General features: G+C 42.3%; 3 protein-coding genes and 1 long non-coding RNA gene across 16 annotated transcripts in view; 2 read left to right on the forward strand and 2 right to left on the reverse strand.

The window, feature by feature from the left end:
- LOC135337608 (uncharacterized) overlaps positions 1-22,844 on the forward strand; it is a 31,626-nt gene that overhangs the window by 1,356 nt on the left and 7,426 nt on the right. The window contains exons 3-7 of one of the 2 annotated variants that reach the window (XM_064533570.1): positions 1,150-1,467; positions 1,534-1,662; positions 1,748-1,885; positions 3,829-3,903; positions 4,109-5,049. In XM_064533570.1, the coding sequence (XP_064389640.1) occupies positions 1,150-1,467; positions 1,534-1,662; positions 1,748-1,885; positions 3,829-3,903; positions 4,109-5,032 (1,584 nt within the window). In that variant the 3' untranslated portion in view covers positions 5,033-5,049. Of the gene's footprint in view, positions 1-1,149; positions 1,468-1,533; positions 1,663-1,747; positions 1,886-3,828; positions 3,904-4,108; positions 5,050-22,844 lie in introns of those variants that run through there. The other variant, XM_064533571.1, reaches the window with a different exon arrangement.
- The window catches only part of LOC135337650 (uncharacterized), a 102,374-nt gene continuing 85,720 nt past the window's right edge, over positions 6,191-22,844 (reverse strand). For 6 of the 11 annotated variants that reach the window (XM_064533630.1, XM_064533631.1, XM_064533632.1 and 3 more), the window contains 3 exons: positions 16,408-16,637; positions 6,599-6,678; positions 6,191-6,378 (listed from right to left, as the gene is read on the reverse strand). In XM_064533630.1, coding sequence (XP_064389700.1) covers positions 6,257-6,378; positions 6,599-6,678; positions 16,408-16,637 — 432 coding nt within the window. In that variant the 3' untranslated portion in view covers positions 6,191-6,256. Of the gene's footprint in view, positions 6,379-6,598; positions 6,685-6,964; positions 7,178-7,351; positions 7,744-16,407; positions 16,638-16,758; positions 16,860-17,127; positions 17,318-22,844 lie in introns of those variants that run through there. The other 5 variants (XM_064533633.1, XM_064533635.1, XM_064533634.1 and 2 more) reach the window with 5 other exon arrangements.
- Positions 7,761-15,905, forward strand: LOC135337629 (kelch-like protein 17). The gene is made up of 4 exons (XM_064533598.1): positions 7,761-7,917; positions 8,037-8,360; positions 9,668-9,735; positions 14,909-15,905. The coding sequence occupies exons 2-4, from the start codon at positions 8,042-8,044 to the stop codon at positions 15,821-15,823; spliced, it is 1,302 nt and encodes a 433-aa protein (XP_064389668.1). The 5' UTR covers positions 7,761-7,917; positions 8,037-8,041; the 3' UTR covers positions 15,824-15,905.
- On the reverse strand, positions 10,938-14,548 carry LOC135337676 (uncharacterized). 2 transcript variants are annotated; one of them, XR_010395233.1, is made up of 4 exons: positions 12,977-14,548; positions 12,881-12,923; positions 12,598-12,813; positions 10,938-11,122 (listed from the first exon to the last, which is right to left on the reverse strand). It is a non-coding gene; the product is annotated as an uncharacterized LOC135337676 (long non-coding RNA). The 2 variants fall into 2 exon arrangements; XR_010395232.1 differs by having other exon boundaries at positions 10,938-12,813.

Here is a 22,844-nt window from a genome sequence, read left to right on the forward strand (position 1 = left end):
CTATTAAATTTTAACTTGAACTTTTGGCATCGATCGTTTTTAACAACAATCATCGTCGATCATTATTCACTCTTTGAGTTTCCCTGTTATTCTGGATTCTGCATACATGCAGCAAAATTAAAATGTTGATCATGATCAATGTGTGTATAAAAGCTAGCTATTATGTAGCTTTGGCACCTCCGCCGAGGCATCAGCACCCGCAGTGCTTTCAACGGATTTCAAGCTTTTTGTCGTATAAAAGCAGGCACTAAGAAGCTTGGACTGGCAACGTTGGCTGGCTCTACACGCGGCCTTTATTCGAGGTAGAGCAACAGCTAAAGTTATCGTTTACCAGTCTCTGTTAAAAGTATAGTTTTATGAACTGAACAGTCCTCTGGTTTCATAGATCTAGCACTTACGTAGATTCCTTTTGGGTAATGGAGTGTAACCTTATCTGTATTGTGGTATTGAATATGTTGGGTAGATCCCCTAAATGGTTGACTTTGCCTTTTAAGATGTAGCCTCGGTCCCAGGCCAGAAGGGGAAAAAGTACGGCCGGGTATACCTATTGCATGGGTAATAGTGCGCTACTAATTTACTCTCTATAATCTGGAGAATCCCCTTTGTCTTTCGTTGTAAAGCACTTAGCCCTCTATTACGTTGGTCCAGAAGGCCTGCACACTAGTCTGAAGAGGCTCTCATCATTGTCATCAACCTCTATGATGGTTGTATGGTCGGGATGTCTGATTCTGTACATGTAGGCTATAATTATGGTGTTTCCAACTGCTACTTGCGAACCATTATAGAGGTAGATGACATTCATGGCCACTGTTCCCTACGTGTATCAGACAATCCTATAGTATGAGTCCTATGCATACTTACTACATATAGTATAACGGAAGGAAGTATTTGTATAGCCTGTGTCTCCATGCAGAGGATCCCTATATTGGATGCGTGCATAGAGCATTTATGTCCGGGAGGATCCTGCATTGGATGCCACACTGGCATCAGAAAAGTTGGACCAGGAACGAGGCTATACATATTATTTATGAGATTCAGCGCCTGGGCAAATTGTATTGGCCTGGACAATTAAATGACACATGTACACTTCATACATACGTACATACATGCAATCATGACACTCAGTATTGACATGCTCTTCCACTCCAGGTGTTTCCAGGAGATCTCCTTGCCCCCACGTACAGCGACCCCAACAACCCAAACCACCTCCTGGCCCGCTCAGAGTTTGAGCGTCGAGGTCCCTACACGGCTCTCCTTGAGAAGAGTCTGGCGGGTGGATGTGAGCACCCTCTGTTTGGTCTGGTGAGGGAGTGTCTGGCCAACACTCCAGAGAGAAGACCGACCACCGCTGAGCTCCTCTCGTCTCTGGAGGAGGTGGGGAGGGAGATGGACGGAGGACTGCTCCAGCTGGACATTGCACGAGTGAATACCCTCAGGGCAAAGGAGAAGAATATAGAGGCTCTACAAGTGAGTCCAGTCCAGTGAGCTAGTGGGTGCAAGGGTCTGACACTGCATGCTGTGCTCTGTTCTCAGAGAGAGGTGGTCGAGAAGGACAGGATACTGGAGAGGAAAGATGAGCAAATAACTGAGAAAGATGCACTTCTGGCACAAAAATATGAGGAAGTAGCGGACAAAGATACTCAGCTTGCTAGACAGCAACAGGTCAGTAATTTTATTACTTCACTTTTACAAGCAATTTCGTATTATGCTAACCATGCAAGTTAATAACTTTTTTTACTTTATACAGTTATTGAATAGTGTCCGTGCTGATGCTGCCACCAAAGATGGTATGATTGCTGACAAGGACAGACAACTCAGTGAACTGGAGTCAACAATCATTTCCCAGAGAGAGGCTGCTCTAGTTGAGAGGGACGCTCTCTTACAGGTATTATAGTAGTCACCAAATGCACACACTCTTATACTCCACCGTCTTTGTTCTGAATAACAATTAATTTGAAATGGTCTACATTTGGAATGACAAATTATTGAGAATTGGTTCTTAGAATAGGTGTGGAGGTAACAAGATGTTCGCATTACAGTGATCTGGTTGTAAGACCTTAAAACGTTTGTGATCCAGCTATATAATTATCTGCACTCAAAGTAGTTTTCCATGATGACTCGTTTTTTGTACAATTTGAATGTAAAACGCTGATGTCACTACTTATTTAAAAGTGATCATGTGTATCAGCAACTGTAGGTTGTTGGTTATGGTCGTTCTAACTAAGCTACCTCAGTTGCGCATGCGCAGTGAGGTATACGGTGTGTCTGCACTAGAACGCTAGCTATAGGTAGCTGCAAGAGTAAGAAAAGAGCTGCAAAGCCACACTGTTTATCATTATTTTAGCTTGCAGCCATTATGAACTTTGAACTTTTGGTATCGATCTGGTCGATCGTTTCCCTTACACTCCTAACCTCCTTCACTGGCCTCCCCTGAAGAGGAGGCCTGCTACTGACTGCTTGCGCATGCGCTGAATATTTTTTCCCGTAAAAAAACTATGATACTATTTTATTTTTATTTTATGCAAAACCAAGTAAGGGTAGGTCAGGTAGCTCAGATGGCTACTTCCCCTGGACAACACAAAAACAGAAAAATAAAACAAAAATTAAGGAGCTATGGCTAATTAATAAAAAGCTACTGAGGTTTAAATGATGAAACAGAGGAGCTATTGCTAACTTCTGGTGGTAAAGAGTTCCATTTCGTAGACTCTCGTTAATCCGGTCACCCTTGGGACCATGCAGCTTGGCCGGAATAGCGAGGTGGCTGGCTGCAGCTCAAGAAATAGCCGCGGCTTAAAATGACCTTACCTCGAATCTAATAACTACTTTTGCGGTTTTTGTCTCGAGGATAATGTAGGATAATGAATCATTCTGTTCTCTATTTAAGTGTAATCTAATTTTATTTGCTAAACCACACCCAAAACGTCATATCCGGCCGTAATATATGTATAAAATTACATTGAAAACCTAGTTTGGGACAGCCAGCACTGGCCGGTAAACGGAATAGCGAGTGGCCGTACTTCAGGGTGAGTTTTGTGCAGTAAACATATAGCTAGCATTCCGTGCCAAGCCAAATGGCCGGTATATCGAGGTGGCCGTACTTCAGAGAGCCGAAATAGCGAGAGTCTACTGTATTACATCCAGAAAAAAGAAATCTCGAAAATATCCTCACAAAGTAGGAGGGTCATACACAAAGCTATTATAGCTAGCTAGCTAGAGACAAAGCTGTAGGTTTGTCATACAGCTAGCTATTTTATTTCTGATAGATTGATTGGACGATTGTCATCCATAGTAGACTTTTCACTAAATTTAGTATTAGATTGGCGTGGCCTGTCCATATAGGCTCGTGTCAGCTTTCACTCCGTTCAGACGATTGTCATCCACACTGTTGCTGGCTGTGAGTCTTTTGTTAACATAGCAGGCTAAGGGTAGCTGTCAGAATACTATCTGATGGCCAGGCTAGAAACCTTCCCTCTATGCATCGTTTTACTAAGCATACACGTTGTTATCCGGATCCGCCAGATACCGGCAGATGGTTAGCGCATGCGCAAGCAGTCGATACCAGGCCCACTCTTCTATAGCTTTTTGGCGCCTCCACCGAGGTATCAGCATGCACCCGCAGTTGTTTCATTAACTATAAAATTAAAATAATCGAAATAGATCAAACAAATATAACATGGTTTTTCTTAGTGCTGTAATTAGAATCAAGACCGTGGTGTACGCGTTATAATTATACTGTACATGAGTGTAGAATTATTCCAATGCTACAATAATAATATTCACGTCTTTTTCGTATAATTAGAAGATTTCCACCAACGTTCCCCTGTACAGTCACACAAGGAACTGATTGAGCACAAAGATGCTGAGCTGGTCAGGAGAGACGCCATCATTCAACAGCAGAGACTGGTGAGACGAAATGCACCATTATAAAATTGCAGAGCTATAGTAGAAGCTTCGATCCGTTATAATCGTACTGTACATTCTAGTGGACTGGTGAGTGTCGCCTCTTAAGCTAATTAGAGAAAGTGATTTAGTGTGCATACAATTATTGCTACAAGTAACACTTGCTTGTTAGTAGACACTATCCTAATTACGTTCATTCATTATTCAGGGTCCCCCTCCCAGAGAGTTGAGACCTCCACTCACTCTGAAATCAAGAATAGGGAAAAAAATGCCAATCAAGATGGGTGGCTCCGTACAGAGTGTTGTTATCGGTGACACGGTGTATATTGGTGGAGGTGGTGCATTCAATGATCGTGACGGGTGTACAGTGATGAAGCTCGAGCAAGATCGATGGACCAAACTACCAGAGTACACTGCCCAGTGGTTCGCTATGACATCACTCGCTAATCGACTAGTGCTGGTGGGAGGACGTGATCCAAGAAACAACAAACGAACCAATCAACTTTCTATTTTTGAGTCAGGGGAATGGACTCACTCATACCCACCAATGAACATTGCTCGTCATTCCTCAACAGCTGTCTCCTTCAACAACCACGTCATTGTAGCTGGTGGGCGTGATGATAAAGGATATACATCCTCTGTGGAAGTGTTGGACGGGGCATCAAGAAGATGGTACATTGCTCAGTCACTACCTAACCCACGATCATTACTGAAATCAACTCTCATAGGAAACACCCTCTACCTAATGGGAGGGTACGATCATGCTGAAAGTGCAACCAAGACAGTGCACCACGTCGACCTCAATGAACTGATTGCAAAGGCCCTTTCGAACCAGGACACATCCACTCTCTGGCAGACCTTACAGGAAGTACCACTCAAGTTGTCAGCTCCTCTCAGTATTGGGAGGTCACTATTTGCCGTTGGTGGAGTGGACGGCAGAGTCAATCCAAGTTCGTTGATCCATCTCTACCAGCCTGACACCAGGAGGTGGGTGAAAATGGGAGACCTGCCTACTGCACGATACAGCTGCACATGCTCAGTACTTCCTAGTGGAGAGGTCATTGTAGCCGGAGGAGAGACGAAAACATTTAGTTATATTCGAACTGTTGATATCTTCTCTATAAGTGCTTAATAGTTGTTACTGTTTCACTTGCTTAATTATGCGTCGAGGCGTAGCCGCACAAGCTAGGGATACGACTGTGTGTGTGTGTGTGTCTGTTCCATCTGTAACTGCTCAACGCGGTTGCAATGCAACGAAAACTAACAGTTTCTATAGGCTTCTAGCCATGCACGTTCTCTTGGATTTTGATTTGTGCATGGATTAGCAATTCGAGTTATGGCTTGTTTGACTCCCATTGAAGGCTGTTGCAGTCTCTTTAAAATCTTTCATAGCATCATTTTCTCGCACAAAGTTTCTATTCAACTTATGAGTTAGCCTTGCACTAATTTAAAGCACTAGCTTTTTATTGTACTTACAGGAGTCGCAGTAAAGTAATATGAACAATATTGGTATACCGTATATGCTTGATCAGGAGCCGCGGCTACTAAATGTTTCATTTTGCTGGAAGAGGAGGCTACAATTCAAGAGAGGCCACTGTTCAAGAGCGGCGTTTATTAGCTCCAGATAATTTAGTTTGTCATCTAAAGTTGTTTTCACCTGCATAAACTTGAACTCTGCCATGAGAAAGTCTTTGTGAAGCACTAACAAGCTGCTACTTGTAGCTAGCTACGTACATGTAGCTAGCTGCTAGTAATAATTTTTTGGCCCACGTGCAGAAATGCTAGTTCACTGAGGCTACTATTTGAGAGCGGCTACTAAATGTTTCATTTTGCTAGCAAGGGAGGCTACTATTTGAGTGCGGCCTTTATACAAGAGCGGCCTCTGATCGAGCATATAAGGTACCGTATATGCTTGATCAGGAGCCGCGGCTACTAAATGTTTCATTTTGCTGGAAGAGGAGGCTACAATTCAAGAGGGGCCACAGTTCAAGAGCGGCGTTTATTAGCTCCAGATAATTTAGTTTGTCATCAAAAGTTGTTTTCACCTGCATAAACTTGAACTCTGCCATGAGAAAGTCTTTGTGAAGCACTAACAAGCTGCTACTCATAGCTATGTACATGTAGCTAGCTGCTAGTAATAATTTTTTTGGCTGCCACGTGCAGAAATGCTAGAGTTAAAGTTCACTGAGGTTACTATTTGAGAGCGGCTACTAAATGTTTCATTTTGCTAGCAAGGGAGGCTACTATTTGAGTGCGGCCTTTATACAAGAGCGGCCTCTGATCGAGCATATACGGTATATATAATTACATTGTCAGAATAGACCACAAAAACAGACAAAATGTGTACGTGACAGTCTCATAACAAGTTCAGGTCCTTGGTTGGGGTCTTGTCCGAGGGTAGAGTGGACGCCTTCTCCCAGAATCCAAAGTCTATCTCCTCTTCCGAGTCAGACAGTGCTGAGGGGTGGGGCTTGGGAACTGAGGGGTTAAAGAGTCACATGGTCATAGTCATACTGAGTGGAAGTTTGAGGGCTTAGGAAACAATGATAAAGGGATGCTATGTACTGGTGTACAATATTAACTAAGAGTCTAGAATAATCGTAAGAGTCAGCCTTTTGCCGTCGGATTAATTTTCACTGCACGCCATCATGTATTACTTACTTACATTATAGTAATACTAGAATAGAGTAAGTGATACCTTTTGTGGAGAGTGAGAGCTGCTGAGCTTTGACACTCTCCAGGAACTTGTCAAAGTCCTCCTCGTCCTGAGTCAGTGTTCTGTAGCTAGGATAAATAACACATGGACACATTCAAACTGGTAGTGTGATGAAGGGTCTGGTACACGTACTGTACAATGTCATGTACAAATATTGTGAGCTAGTGTTCTCAATTGACACATGTTTCCCTGTACACACCTAAACTGCATACATTGAAGCATACCTTGTATACAAGTGCATGTACATACAGACTAGTAAGCATGCTAGGTTCCCATTCTTTGTACTGTACATTCAATAGTACGCAGTCGACTCATTGCACTGCATAACTACACATTATACACACGTACCTTGTTCTTGATGAAGGTTCCTCAGTAGCCCCTGTCCATGGACCCATGTCTTCAGACTGTCCCTCACTGCTTGTAGGCTGCTCACCAGACTGGAGGTGGGCTGCATGTAAGGGCTGGGTGTCAGGGGAGTTTTTAGTCTCTGATGACAGACCCTTCTCCATACTGCTGAGGTCTGTTAGCGTCTGAGTGGCCAGTCTTAGCAGCATAGTAGGCCTAGAGGTGTGTGTGTGTGTGGGGGGGGGGGTCGTACATTGCACACCTTTAAATACATTACAGGGAAACACACATCATGTGCTGAATAGGACACACTATAGCTGACCTTGAATAACTTTAAGGGACTCTACAAAGTATGACACAAATGCATTTTCCAGCTAATGTACTCTGTACCTGTACAGGTAGATGTTTCCTGATCCACGGGTCCCAGTGTACATTGTTGAGTTGAGCTTAAACTTGTTCGTCAGGTAGGGAGGGGCAAGGTTTAGCAGACATTTGTGCACTTGGGTGAGCATGAACCTTTGACGCCTTTCATGGAGTGTGGTCCAGCCAAGTTGGTCCCTGAGGGATGAGCTGCTGGTATGTGGAGGTTTTCCCAATATCACATGCATTCCATAGTTAGCAATTTTCCTCAGCAATGGTCTCTCTCCATGGTCCTGGCTATGCCACTGTGGTTCACAATAGGACTGGACAAAGCTTCCACCGAATACAGGCAATAGTTTGGCCAACTTCCTCCATGCTTCAAAAGTGTCAGACCTAAACCTTTTTTGACCAGATCTCAAGAAGCATGTGGTTTGCTGATACAGCAATATTTTTGCTCAAAAGGGGGAGTATCTTGTAGCTCAGTAGCTGTTATAAGTACGCGAGGTTAAGTACATGTAGACATGTGTTGTACATGTACGTACGTAGACTACATGTGTATTAAATTTGAAGAAGATGTAGCCTCTGGATTATTATCAGTGAGTACAGACTAGACAGCACTGTATACTGTAGATCTTTAGTGTAGTAATCATTGCACACTCCCAATATAAACTATGCTCATACATTTCACTGCAATATCTTATTCCACACTCTACAGAGAAGATGTCTGACACTTACCTCACAATAGCAGATCTAGGAAAACTATACATAGCTACGTTTGATGCTCGAGTGAAGTGGCGAAACTTCTTGCTGGTTCTTGAGATATCCTCAGATACTATCGACAGTATAGGTACGAAATGGCGAGATGATCCTGATGACTGCTATCGTGAGGGTTTGAAAGAATGGCTGAAAGGTGGGGAGAGAAGCTGGGAAGATGTTGTCAAAGCATTGTCTAGTCCTATTGTGGGCCACGTTCACATAGCCAGGACCATCGAGAGAGATCATCTACAGTCTAGCAATCCTACTGATGTGAAGTCAGAGGGTAAGTACCAATTATGCACCTATCAATGCAAACCCCCACCCCCCCCCCCCCTCCTGGGATAGGGTGGGGCATTTGTAAGTCATTTGATTCCCCTGGGGTGGGGCTTTTGTAATTAAGTTTGTATACTCAGCAGCCACAAGTCAGTATACTATAATTTTAACTTCTAGTTCTTTTTTATAACCTCCCACTGGCATGTGTACATGTAGCTCTTTGGAAGGAACAAACAGCCAGTATAGAAAGCTGGATCACTTGTGATTGCTGGAGCTGTGGTTTCATTGAGTTGAAATAGAACCACAGACTTACTATTGTATACAGAGTGTACTCCATAATTATGTGCTATGTTGTTTATTCTTTGTGACTGTGTCAAATCCCGTGGGTTAGGGGAGGGGTATTTGTAGTGCTTTAGTACCGTAGAAACTGAATTATTAGCGCATGCGCTTTTGGGGTCAATAGCAGAGCTCTATACGCTTATATTCGAGAATGCGCCTATAATGCAGTCATTTCGAGCCCCACCCAGCAACCGGATGTCTCTGTGATGAGTGCTGACTCGCAAGCTAGCTAGAAAGTGAGCAAGCAAGGCAAGCAGGCAACCCTAACTGGATCTATATCATACTATTATGTTACAGTTCATTTTACAGTTCATTTACATCATTTTAAATTGACCAGGAACTTGCATAATTGGAAAAGCGCTTCAATTCGAGTATAAAAAGCCTGCCGTTGAGCATGTGCTTAAAATAAAGATACGCTTATAGTCGAGTAAGCGCTAATAATCCAGTTTCTACGGTAGTGTATTTGTACTGAAAACTACCCCCCTGAAGAGGGGGGTTTGCAACTCCCAGTGTCAAATCCCCACCCTATCCAGGGAGGGGGGTGGGGATTTACATTGATAGGTGCATTAATGCATCTATATATATGAACGATATGCCCCACCCCCCTCCCCCCCACCTAGGGTTATTAGTATCGCAACCTAGGGTTATTAGTATCGCAAGCCACACCCCTTCACTCGAAGAAGGGTCAGACAACAGTGTGATATTGACCATTCTACTATATTGACCATATTGACCATTCCACTACATTTCCCTCACGTGCTCCCCAGGTGGTGGGGTATATCATTGATAGGTGCATAACTTAATGATACGTAGTTTGTTAATTAGTATAATTATTTCACTACATTACCACTCCCCCACCTACACACATTGTTCTGTACAGTTGACCAAAATTTAGCACTATAAAGTACCTAGTGCATGATAATTATGTGTTTTACGCTTCCGAATAATGTGTCGATTTTCCTTTTAACGTTTAATTAGATGCTTCACTGACAAGAGACTCGGACTCAATGGAGGCAACAAAGAGGGACACTCAACCAATCAAGAAGGTGCGTACATGTAGTGTGTGAATGAGATTCCTAACTGCAGCCACAAACAACAGCACTGTACCTCAGGGTGCTGTTTCATTATAGCTATAAATAAGTAACACTCGCTTGTTATTAGATCCCACTTGTGTGTGTTTAGCAGGGAATTATGAGCCATAATCTCATAGTTTCCCAGGGAATTATAAGCTTGAGGGTATAAAGTACAAGTATAATTTTTTGAATGTACAGAAATGATAATAAAGCTGTAGCTGTATGATAATTAGCTATGGCTATTCAGTTTTTTCACTACCAGTTTCTATAGCGTTTGCTGGGTTTATGGTAGGGTTCACCAGTATCTTTTCTTGTCCGCCAGTCTACGAGGAACACTAAGAGCCAATGATTTTAACTGCATGTTCTGGGTCCATTGTCACAAGCATGAAAGCATGTCTTCAACTAAGTAGCATTTGTCAACTTCGTCCTCCTGACTTCTGTTTCTAACAGCCATGTTTCAAAATAGGTAGACTCCTGGGAACAATATAGTGCACTGTAGCATTGCTGCAAGCTGTTCCTTGCTGGCTAGCGTACAGATCAGAACAGTTTACTGAGAAGCTTGAGCTGGGGTGGGGCTTGAGTGCAGAGAAAAGAGGAGGCTGGGCTCAATTGTTGCAGAGTGCTTCCTGCACAAGGTGGAGACACTAGTTTGTCCATTCCAATGTTGAAGCAAGGCCAATGCAAAGGTTTTTAGCAGAGAAGCAGAACTCATCTAGCTTGTCAGAACAGGACATTTTCAAAACTAAAGCTGTTGCTAAGGCTCGCTGCTTTTATAGATACACTTCTTGCCTGAGGCAGCCAATGAAAAGTGGGATCTAAATTAGTTAGCACATGTGCATTCGGTATCTACACTGCAAAAACACTTTTGTTAATTTAACAAACAAAAGTTTGTCCCGGTGATGAATCTCACATGACAGAATAATATTTGTTAGAATGACAAAGGTAAAACAACCTACAATGTTTTGTCATTCAAGCAAAGAAATTATGTCAAAACAACAAAGTATTATGTCATCTGAATTTCACCAATTTATTGTACTTCTATGTCAAAATAGCAAAGTGAATGCTGAATTAACACTGGTATAAAGTGAATTTCTTTGTTAAATTAACACTATACCTTTGTCATTTAATTAGTTGTTTTCTCGCGCACGTACGCACATGCAGAAGGTCAAACGGTATTAGAACAATGAGTTTATGATAGAATAAGATCACTGGATCACATGACATGCAGCACAATAATTTCTTCTGTCAGTAAATTGTTTTTAGTGTTCATCACTTAGCGTTTCTTGAAATTCCAGTACAGTGAACTGCAGGCGTTTCGTTTGGTTTCATGAACGCTACATCCCTCAGATCATTTTCGCTCCTACAGAACAAAGATTGAAGTCACTATAGTTACCAACACATATGTAGTGCAAAATGTAAATAGTATAAGCTATCACCCCCATGGACGAAGTTGACCAGTGTAACTGACACGTGAGGACACATATACACACAAACTCGTAAATCAGTATGCTATAGCTATCACCCCATGGACGAAGTTGACCAGTCGAAACCAGTGTAACGGACACGTGAGGACACATACACACAAAATCGTAAATCAGTATGCTAGCTATCACCCCATGGACGAAGTTGACCAGTCGAAACCAGTGTAACTGACACATGAGGACACATACACACAAACTCGTAAATCAGTATGCTAGCTATCACCCCATGGACGAAGTTGACCAGTCGAAACCAGTGTAACTGACACATGAGGACACATACACACAAACTCGTAAATCAGTATGCTAGCTATCACCCCATGGACGAAGTTGACCAGTTGAAACCAGTGTAACTGACACGTGAGGACACATACACACAAACTAGTAAATTACAATGCTAGCTATCACCCCATGGACGAAGTTGACCAGTCGAAACCAGTGTAACTGACGCATGAGGACACATACACACTAAATCAGTATGCTATCACCCCATGGACGAAGTTGACCAGTCGAAACCAGTGTAACTGACACATGAGGACACATACACACAAACTGGTAAATTACAATGCTAGCTATCACCCCATGGACGAAGTTGACCAGTCGAAACCAGTGTAACTGACGCATGAGGACACATACACACAAACTGGTAAATTACAATGCTAGCTATCATCCCATGGACGAAGTTGACCAGTCGAAACCAGTGTAACTGACGCATGAGGACACATACACACAAACTGGTAAATTACAATGCTAGCTATCATCCCATGGACGAAGTTGACCAGTCGAAACCAGTGTAACTGACACGTGAGGACACATACACACAAACTGGTAAATTACAATGCTAGCTATCACCCCATGGACGAAGTTGACCAGTCGAAACCAGTGTAACTGACACGTGAGGACACATACACACAAACTGGTAAATTACAATGCTAGCTATCACCCCATGGACGAAGTTGACCAGTCGAAACCAGTGTAACTGACGCATGAGGACACATACACACAAACTGGTAAATTACAATGCTAGCTATCACCCCATGGACGAAGTTGACCAGTCGAAACCAGTGTAACTGACACGTGAGGACACATACACACAAACTCGTAAATCAGTATGCTAGCTATCACCCCATGGACAAAGTTGACCAGTCGAAACCAGTGTAACTGACACATGAGGACACATACACACAAACTCGTAAATCAGTATACTAACTATCACCCCATGGACGAAGTTGACCAGTCGAAACCAGTGCATGAAGACACAAACTCGTAAATCAGTATGCTACAGATGAAGGTCGAAACCAGGCCAGGGACAGTTGCCCTCTAGCTAGCTATATAGTTTTATGGAATCTGACATAACTTGCAAGTCGTTTCTTTGAAGTCGATGAAGGTGGTTAAGTAGACTCCCGGGCTTAGCTGGTACACATTGTGGGGCCGAGGTACGGTAAAATCTGCAGCTGGAAGAAACACGTAAACACATTTATTTAGCAATGAGCAGCATAACTTAAATCCTTTTTCTTTGAAGCTGGTACATGGTGGAGTTATACGCCGATACGGTATAGCAGTGATTTGTAAACTGTGAATTCAGAGAGTTTTGGGATCATGTACATGCCATGCGCCAACAGCATGCAATGGAACTTAACTTTTTTCTTTGAGATGGTGGTACTATCTACTCTTTAAGAAAATCTGAAAGAGAGTATTGAGCAATAAGTTGAGTTTAGCAATGAGCACTGACTAACTTGCAATTGTCTTTTCTTTCAAGCTGCAGATGCAGGTGACTCTTGACTCCTAGATCCTAGCTGGTGTACATGGAACATGGTAGCCCAGGGCCAGGGGTACAGGCATGCAGTCAGTGATGGTATAAAGCTGCATGAGCAGCTGCAGTCTGGTGCAGCTGCAAGCACCATGTGCTAAGTATGTTTGAGGCCTCGCCCTGTTATTCCTGAACGCCCCCTCATGCCACACCTATAGTTCCAGCTTATAATTATAGTCTCGAGGCCAAACTCTCCTGGCCTCGAGACTAGCTAGAGTTAGAGGCTAGAGAGAAGCTCGATCCCAGGCCGCTCTTCAGGCCAGGCCTTGTGAAGGAGGCTATAGAGAGAAGGCTGCCTGCACTGCACTGCACTGAAGGACTCTGGAGGCTCCTGACTTCTTCACTGCCACTGTAACTTACCATGCCCAGTCACAAGTCTCCAATTGCTACATACACAATTGAACATGAGCATGCAAAGATATAAGCATCAGGGCAACTGAGATGTTTCAGTGTAGACAATTTATTACGAGCTAGGGTAATCGAGTATAGGTTGAGTAGGTTGAAATCAGTGATGCAAACTTGCACGTATCTTTTAGTAGAGTTCTAGCTGTAACTTTATAATTTGTTATTGTCACACATTAACCCTTTAACCGTCAGATTCTTAATTAACAGTGAAGTGAAATGTCTGTAAATTCTCTATCGGGTTTCCAGAGCAATAAAATGCCTAGCAACCATATACCAATAGAATTCCCATACAACAAGGAATAAAATGGTGCAACATGTGTTGCCATAGCAACGACGGTTATTGCGCCCACCCGTTTTTATCATTTTAAATGCCCGGCCAGCGGTGAGATAAAATCCAAAAATTTTTTTTTCATGGATCAGCCTATCATATGGTATAAAGGCTTGACTAAGCTTGATTTTCACATCATATGAATGTAACAGTGCTAAGATATATCTTGACATCAGAGAGAAGGTGGGGCTCGGTGAACGATCTATGAAATTTACAAGCTCACATAAAGACTGTTCATTACTGCTAATTCTATTTTAGCTATACTATACTTACACTACTGATATTCTAGCTATACTATACTACTTACTAGAGTCACACAGTGAGCCCTCTCCTAGTCTTTCACCGTCCTGGTCCATAGCTAGCGTCTAGGTCCATGTCATGCATGTCATCAGTCCCAGACAGTTCATCAGCGTCTGGCATAAAGCTGGTAGCCTTTGGGAGGTATCCTACTATCCCCTCTCCTTCATAGGCACTGTCATCACCAGAGGAGACATCGCCATTGCTGTCCTCAAGCTGTTCAAGCACATCGGCACAAGTAAACAATCTAGCCATAGCTATAAACTTCGTGCGGTAAGATGCTAATGAAATTTTAACATAGCAACGTGGCTTGGAAAATTCTAAACTAAATTGCACGTGATTCTACAGCTCTTCCTCTATACAGGGATGTGCGTAGTTCGAGCTACTTCCTAAGTATCGCAGAATTAGAATTTCGCAAAAAAAGTCACTTATTGCGGGCCACGATCGTGGCCCGTGGCGGTTAAAGGGTTAATGTTAATTTGACAATGAACGGTAACTTCCACTAAATGTGAGATCAACAACGCTTCGACAAAATAACAACACATGTGTTCAAATAACAATCTACCATTATAATAACAAATATTAATAGTTAGATAAACTATATTAATAGTTAAATAAACTATGATTTGTCGTTATAACAATAATTGCAGGAAATTGACAAACGTTTTGTCAAGATAACATTTTGTGCCGGTAGCAAACTGTGTCACAATAACAAAAGTGTTTTTGCAGTGTATGTGTTATAGTGTCCCTCATCCCTCGGGCTTCACATAGATACCTCATGCCCGTGTACTATCTATAACGTAGACACTATCCTCATTCATTATTCAGGGTCCCCCTCCCAGAGAGTTGCCACTCACTCTGAAATGGAGAAGAGGAAAAGATATGCCAATCAAGATTGGCTACACAGTACAGAGTGTTGTTATCGGTGACACGGCGTATGTTGGTGGAGGCAGTGCAGACAATTATCGTAACATGTGTACAGTGATGAAGCTCGAGCAAGATCAATGGACCAAACTACCAGAGTACACTGCCAAGTGGTTTGGTATGACATCACTCGCTAATCGACTAGTGCTAGTGGGAGGACGTGATCCAAAAAAAAACACACCCAGCAATCAACTTTCAGTGCTCGAGTCAGGGGAATGGACTCACCCGTACCCACCAATGAACATTGCTCGTCAATCCTCAACAGCTGTCTCCTTCAACAACCACATAATTGTAGCTGGTGGGCGTGATGGTGATGGTCGTATCTCCTCTGTGGAGGTGTTGGACGTGGTATCAAGAAGATGGTACATTGCTCAGTCACTACCTAACTCACGATCAGAACTGAAATCAACTCTCATAGGAAACACCCTCTACCTAATGGGAGGGTACGATCACACTGGGCCAACCAAGACAGTGCACCACGTTGACCTCAATGAACTCATTGCCAAAGCCCTTTCCAACTCGGACACACCCACTCTCTGGCAGACGTTAGAGGAAGTGCCGCTCGAGTTGTCAGCTCCTCTCAGTATTGGGAGGTCACTATTAGCCGTTGGTGGAGCGAATGACAGAGTCAACCCAAGTTCATCGATCCACCTCTACCAGCCTGACACCAGGAGGTGGTTGAAAGTAGGAGACCTGCCTACTGTACGATACTGCTGCACATGCTCAGTACTTCCTAGTGGAGAGGTTATTGTAGCCGGAGGACAGATAGTAAATAAGATTAAAATCCAAACTGTGGATTTCTTCTCTATAAGTTCTTAGTTTTTTTCATGTCCTTCATGTTATAATTATAAATTAATGATACTTTTCTAGCATAATAATTAAAGTTGCAACTGAATTTCAATTGGCAGCTATTAAAGATTACGCAAAAACAATCAATGGCATTAGTTGGTACATAATTAAATTTCCCGAATAGACAAGAAACCGACAATAATTATACTAATTATGTGACAGTCTCATAACAAGTTCAGGTCCTTCCTTGCATGGTTGGGGTCTTGTCCGAGGGTAGGGTGGACGCCTTCTCCCAGAATCCAAAGTCTATCTCCTCTTCCGAGTCAGACAGTAAGAGGTGGGGCTCAAGAACTGAGGGGTTAAAGAGTCACATGGTCATAGTCATACTGAGTGGAAGTTTGAGGGCTTAGGAAGTAAGGGGTGAGAAAATTCAAAGCCAATTGACAGACATTTCCCTGTACACACCTAAACTGCATACATTGAAGCATACCTTGTATACAAGTGCATGTACACACAGACTAGTAAGCATACTAGGTTCCCATTCTGTGTACTGTACATTCAATAGTACACAGTCGACTCATTGCACTGCATAACTACACATTATACACACATACCTTGTTCTTGATGAAGGTTCCTCAGTAGCCCCTGTCCATGGACCCATGTCTTCAGACTGTCCCTCACTGCTTATAGGCTGCTCACCAGACTGGAGGTGGGCTGCATGTAAGGGCTGGGTGTCAGGGGAGTTTTTAGTCTCTGATGACAGACCATTTTCCATACTGCTGGGGTCTGTTAGCGTCTGAGTGGCCAGTTTACGCGAGGCCCCTCTCTTAGCAGCATAGTAGGCCTAAAGGTGTGTGTGTGTGTGTGTGGGGGGGGGGGATCGTACATGATTTTACATGGCACACCTTCAAATACATTACAGGGAAACACACATCATGTGCTGAATATGACACACTATAGCTGACCTTGATTGACTTTAAGGGACTCTATAAAGTATGACACAAATGCATTTTCCAGCTAATGTACTCCGTACCTCCATTCTCAGTGCCTCTTCTTGTCTCCTCAACTGTAGGAGAGAGGAAACCATTGAATGATATGAAAACACCACTCACACCAACACAGTGTAAAGCACAAACCAAACAGACACACTCAACCAGAATAACAGAAGCAGCTCGGAATTGTCACCATTGCTTACAAGACTCCATTGCAGTAGGCACTCACTCATCTCATGCTATAATGTACTGTACAACACACTGTACACTAACACAGGCTCAGAATTGTCATCTTCCTATGCAGTCTAGAGTCACTCATTGAGTTGCCTGCCCTTCTCATACCTATACGACGTTGGCTTCCTCAGTGCTAGCACCCGTAGACTGTACATAGTCCTGGCTATGTCACTGTGGCCCACAATAGGACTGGACAAAGCTTCCAGACAGTGAAATGTTTGGCCACTTGTTCAATTTCTTGTTTCAACTCCTGTTCTCTCTCTCTGGTCTACATGTAAAAGTAGACATGTGCATGTTTGCTGATTCAGCAATGTTATTGCATGTGACAAGAAAAAGGGTGTGTCTTGCTGCAAAACTCAATCTAATTCTCTTGTACTTGTGTATCGAGGGGTCCGACACTATGAAAATTTGTGTACGGGATTTTAAAATCTCGAGATTCGGGAGATTTTACAAGATTTTACGGATTTCAGAGATTTTGAGATTTCAGAAGATTTTGGAAGATTTCAATGATTTTAGAGATTTCAGAAGATTTTAGAAGATTTCAGAAGATTTCAAAAGATTTCAGAAGATTTCAAGGACTGCAGGGGCCCATAACAGCTCTATAAAGTCTATATGCAACACATTGTTCATGTTGTTCCAGGTTTAAACTGTTCTTCTACCAGCTGTCCTTCTTATTCCAGCTCTTCCAAATTCTCCTGCATGACATGCAGTGGATCTATAGCTAGCTAGCTAGTTATTATGGGTTTCACTATAGCTATACTGAGTGAATCTATAATTATAAGTCTATAGCGAGTATAGGTATAATTATAGCTTTATATATAAATTATTATGTACATAATTATTATGAATTTAAAGTATATAGGGGGCATTGTGAAATGAAAATGCATTGCATTGTGAATTGTAAATATACATAAAAATTATACTCCTCTACAATTGTTACAGATCCATTTATTGTTTTTCTTCACTTCGAAAGCATTGACACACTTGAGGTGAAACCAGCCTCCCAGTTTACACCCGCTGCTCTCACACTCAACCATTTTTGAGCCATTATCAGGCAGTCTACAATAGCAATACAATTGAATCTCCACTATTTCCTTTGTTATCGCTAATCTGGCTGTTCTTTGTGAGTTAGTCGGAAAGGGTGTCATGGTTGCTTGGTCAATGCATTTCAAGAAATGCTCTCTCATTGCATTTTGTTTGAAATTGCAGTAGCAGGGGTTTAGGCTATGTGCTAAATGCGTAATGAAAGCGATAGCAAACAATCCACAGTCTGAAGCGCCTGATTGTTGTGCCACATTTGCTACAGCGACGGAAAGTTGTTGCTCTGAGTCTCTTGTTCCATTTGCTAGAAACTTGGCCAAAAGTGTTTGAGTGTCCATGCTTATTCCCCTATACAACGAGTCGTATAGACATGCAGTGGGAATCAAATTTGTGGTACTGCACTGAAGTGTAGACAGAGCTATCCAATGGTTGCTAGAAACGTGCAAAATTTGTAGAGACTCCTGTGAGAGAGGACTGATATATTGCGACTGTTGTAACACAGAGCACCGTAGGCCATGCAGATGAGTGAATTGCTTTTTTAGCAAGTATTGGGCACAATTTACATGATTGTCGTTCAACCAGGCATTACGGCTTAGCAGAATACTGTGGTCTTGGTGGTAGAGATGAAAATGATCAATTTTCTTCCAAATAGTTGACTCGGATGAATCACTTGAGTCTGAAATGATAGTAATATCAGAATTTGTGCTTGTGTCAATGGTTACTGTCGAACTGTTTATAAAACATTCACATTCTTTGGTCAGAACAAATTCTTGAGCCATTGCTAGTTTGTGGTGCTCAGGACTGAATCGAAGCAGAGTGCTTGGTGCTTGTTGAATTGTGCTGACTGCTTCATCAATACAGGCATTGTTGAGAGTGCAAACATACGTTGTGGTTGGTACGTATGTGTGTGTGATAGCAGGATTGTCAAACAACTTAAACAATCTGGTTGAACCTTTTTGCACCTCAAACCATGAACACAGCACACCAACGCTTGGTGATATCTCTGCTGTTGACCCCTTGTATTGCTGAATCTTTTTTTTCTTATGGTTTAGGGCAAACTGCAATATCTTCCCAATAGACCACTTATGCTCACCAGCCATGAACACACAAACATCCCCTATGTGCATAACATTGGTAGTTGGCAATTGGCTGTTTGTTACTGGTGACTTTGTTACAATTGTACTGCTTAAAGAGAAAGGTTGGTTGGTCCGTACTCTAAACAACCGATCAGAAGACACCCTTTCACCTTCTTGGAACAACCACAATGCAGTTGTCTTTCTGATATATACATCAGGGTGCACTTCTACGAACGGTTTTCGAGAAAGCAGTGCAGGTTTTTTTCGTGGGGGTTCTGAACACATGTCTGGAAATTCAGGTGCTTGTATTGGTCCGTATGTTGAGATGGTGTTAGAAGTTGAGGTTTTAGTGAGATGTCTATGAAGGGTATCTAGCTTATCTTTCAAATCTGAAGTTATCAGTTGGTTCTTAGACAAATTTTCTACATCTTCCCTAACATGGCTGGAGTCGGTATCCAGACACATTTCTTGAATTAAGCTGGATTCAGACCGTTTTTCCAATTCATCATCGGAGCTGTCCTCAGAGTCACCAAAGACGACGTCAATATCATCAATCACATCTGCCTGATCCTCCCACTGTTTATGTTCAATCAACAGATCTGCCATTCCCAGTTTCTCAATTCTCCCACGTGCCATTATTTTTACTCTCTGAACAGCATCGGCAATGTCAGAGTCTGAAAGCTCACATACAGTTTGGGGTGAAGTTACACTCTTCATAGAGGTGTCTCCATCTTTGGCATTGTGCTTTTTCAGCTGTGGAAAAACTATATCAGTTGTGGACGACTCTGCTTGGATGATGGCCTGAACTTGGAGACGGTGAATGCGTCTCAGCAATCCAAGCATGCCAAAATTGATAAAAGTAGAAAATACACTTGACATACTCCGTGCAGATCTAAACAACCCTTCACATGATTGTGATCCAAAACTGCTAGGAAGAAAGTACTCCGATTGCTTAAGTGTATCTCTGATTGTTCGAATGATCGTTATCAAAGAATGAGCGTTCAATTCAATGCACATATGTGCATTAAAAGTAATGAAATTGTCTGTCAGATTGTACAGGGGATGTAATTTAATCCATAGACGCCAATAGCGGAGAAAGAAAGTGACAAACCAAATTTTCTCAACACGTTCAATTGGACTAGTTAGTTTATTGATGTAGCTGTCCACAACACATTCTAGAAGGTCGATGTAAGTTTTTGTGCCCACAGAATCTGGAATGCTTTCTAACAATGGGGCAGCTCTAATCATGTGCATAACAGCATCAAAGTTTTGTTTATCTTTGTGATCTACATCTCTTTCTCTTAGGCCGTGAATATCTTTGCCAACCGTTAATTGTAGAATACGAAGGTGATGTGCACCTGCAACAAAACTTCCCATTGGAAGTACAATTGATGGTTTAAGCAACCGGCACTTTAACTTGACTGCTATATGTACAGTGTCTTGAATCAAGGCTATAGATGTGGGTCGTTTCAAGGAGAACCAAGAATGCCAATTAGACGGAACCTCTGATTTTGGTATGACATTAGATACATGTAGCTTACTCACGTTGGTGACATTAAGGCCACTGCACATCCGCATACCAGTCAAAAGACGAGTGTCTCCATCTGAGCTGATTGTTAGCACCGTGATTCCTCGCTGCTGACACTCATCTAAAATGTACTTCCAGCGTAGTACAATTTCTTCCGTTGTGAATTTGTTATCAGTACCAAAACATGACAGACAAAAAGCTGGGACATTACATGTACTCAGAGGTTTGGCCATGTACACATAAGCATACTTAGCAATTGTGGTGGTAGAAAACATTCTCTCAATTGCTTCGAATGAGACAGCTAAAAATGAGTCGGCTTTAAGCGTGCCATTCTTGCTGGAGGGCAGAACAAAGCCAACACACCGATCAGTCTCACTGTCATATTCCACTCGAGATACAACTCTTGTAGCATCTTCTCCAAGAGATATTACTTTAGGTGCATTGTGTTTATTAAGGTATGCTTCCAATTCGTCAAAACGAAATTCTCCTTCAGTTATCGGCTTATACTCACTGTAAACGAGTCGACGCACTGTTCTCAGAGATGGCAAAGCTTGAGACAAATTTTGCTGCAGAAAGTCGTAGGCTAGGGGGCCTGAGTAGATAAACAAGGCTGTTGCAAATTTCTTTACGATGTCAGCATGCCTGTATCCATGTTTTGAGCTCCTAGCATTCTTTTCAGCATTATACATGTTATTTGCCGTAGAATTGGACTGTACAATTCATAGTTGAAGCCTGAATTACTTTGCTTGAGTAAACTGGTAAGCTTCTCATTTTTCAGGCAAAGAACTTCAACTTCATCCAAAAGAGAGAAAAAGTCGTCCAATCGAGTCTGATTTGAAGAACTCTGAGCCTTCTCAAGTGCCCTCATTTGTCTGCTTAAACGAGAATTTGAATCCAAAATTGCCCCTCTCTTACTTCGTTTCAAGAGAGGGGCCTCAGGAAAAATCTGCTCTGACTCGTTTTGGTTTTGGTCAGCCACTTTCTCAGGATCATTGGGAACAGACTCTTCTAACAATAAACCAGTATGGTTATCTCCCGCAATACCCTGAGTGTCCAGTGTAGCATTGGGAACGTTTGGTCCTACATCTGCTGAATCTTCCAATGGCTTGTTAGCCACTTCATTCTCACCACTAGCTACGTCTCCGTTATCACCAGTCAAAGGCAGCTGGGAATTCTGTTCAAATGTCTCTCCTCCAGAGGTGTGAGCTGTACTAGAAGAGAGAGGAGGCGAAAGATAAGAATAGATAGGTCTGGTTCTGGAACCAGGGTGACTATGCAGCATAGCAATTCTTAATGTGTCTAGTCCAGTTAGATATAGCAAAGGTTGAGGTGTTAACTGCACTTCGCTGCAGTTGAGTTCTCGAATTGCAAGCATGACACTTCACAGAAGCAGATAAATCATGGCTTTTGCGAACATATGAGACAAATATGGTGAAGTGATCATTCTCTTTCAAGTCCTGAAGCTTTGATTGTTGCTTCCCAATCCACATAGCAATGTTCTTTCTCACTTGTTTTGTAACACTGGCTATACTTTCTGTGTCTATGTCGCTATCGCTCATCATTGCGGACCGTGTTGATTTTGATTTCATAGATTTGGCCCTTTTTGGTACTTTGGCTATAAGTTTTGGAGCCTGATCTTGCTTCTTAATAGCCAAAACAAAGTTTGCTATTCTCATTCTATGGCCAGGAGGAAAGACGAAACAACTGCTCAATGCTGAAGAGGCTTGAATGTACGTGTTACTGTAACCATCCTGATCTGCAAAGTTCTTAGCTATGAATTGTTCAATCTATTATATGGAGTTTCCAGGCTCGTCAGTAACATCCATTGAGCATATAACCTCAGGAACATCAAAACCAGATGGGAGCATGCAGTTCACCACATAAGTTGGGAGTTTCTCACGCATCAGAGACAAAAAATCAATTTCTTCCTTTGTCCTGGTCGTCAACTCAGATGCCATGAGATCTATATAATTATTATAATTATACAGTCATAAACACAACGATTAGTTATATACACCACTGCATGTGCAACTTACCACTTAATTCTTGGCAATGCAGACTGTAAACAAAGCTGACGAGTAGTACTCAAGTACGTATATAGTTGAGGTAGTAGCAGAGACAAGCTTGAATGTGCATATATACTGTACCTGCACTGATGCATGCATACGCACAAATATTTC

The sequence above is a fragment of the Halichondria panicea genome, chromosome 6 (assembly GCF_963675165.1).
Source record: "Halichondria panicea chromosome 6, odHalPani1.1, whole genome shotgun sequence".
NCBI lineage: Eukaryota > Metazoa > Porifera > Demospongiae > Suberitida > Halichondriidae > Halichondria > Halichondria panicea.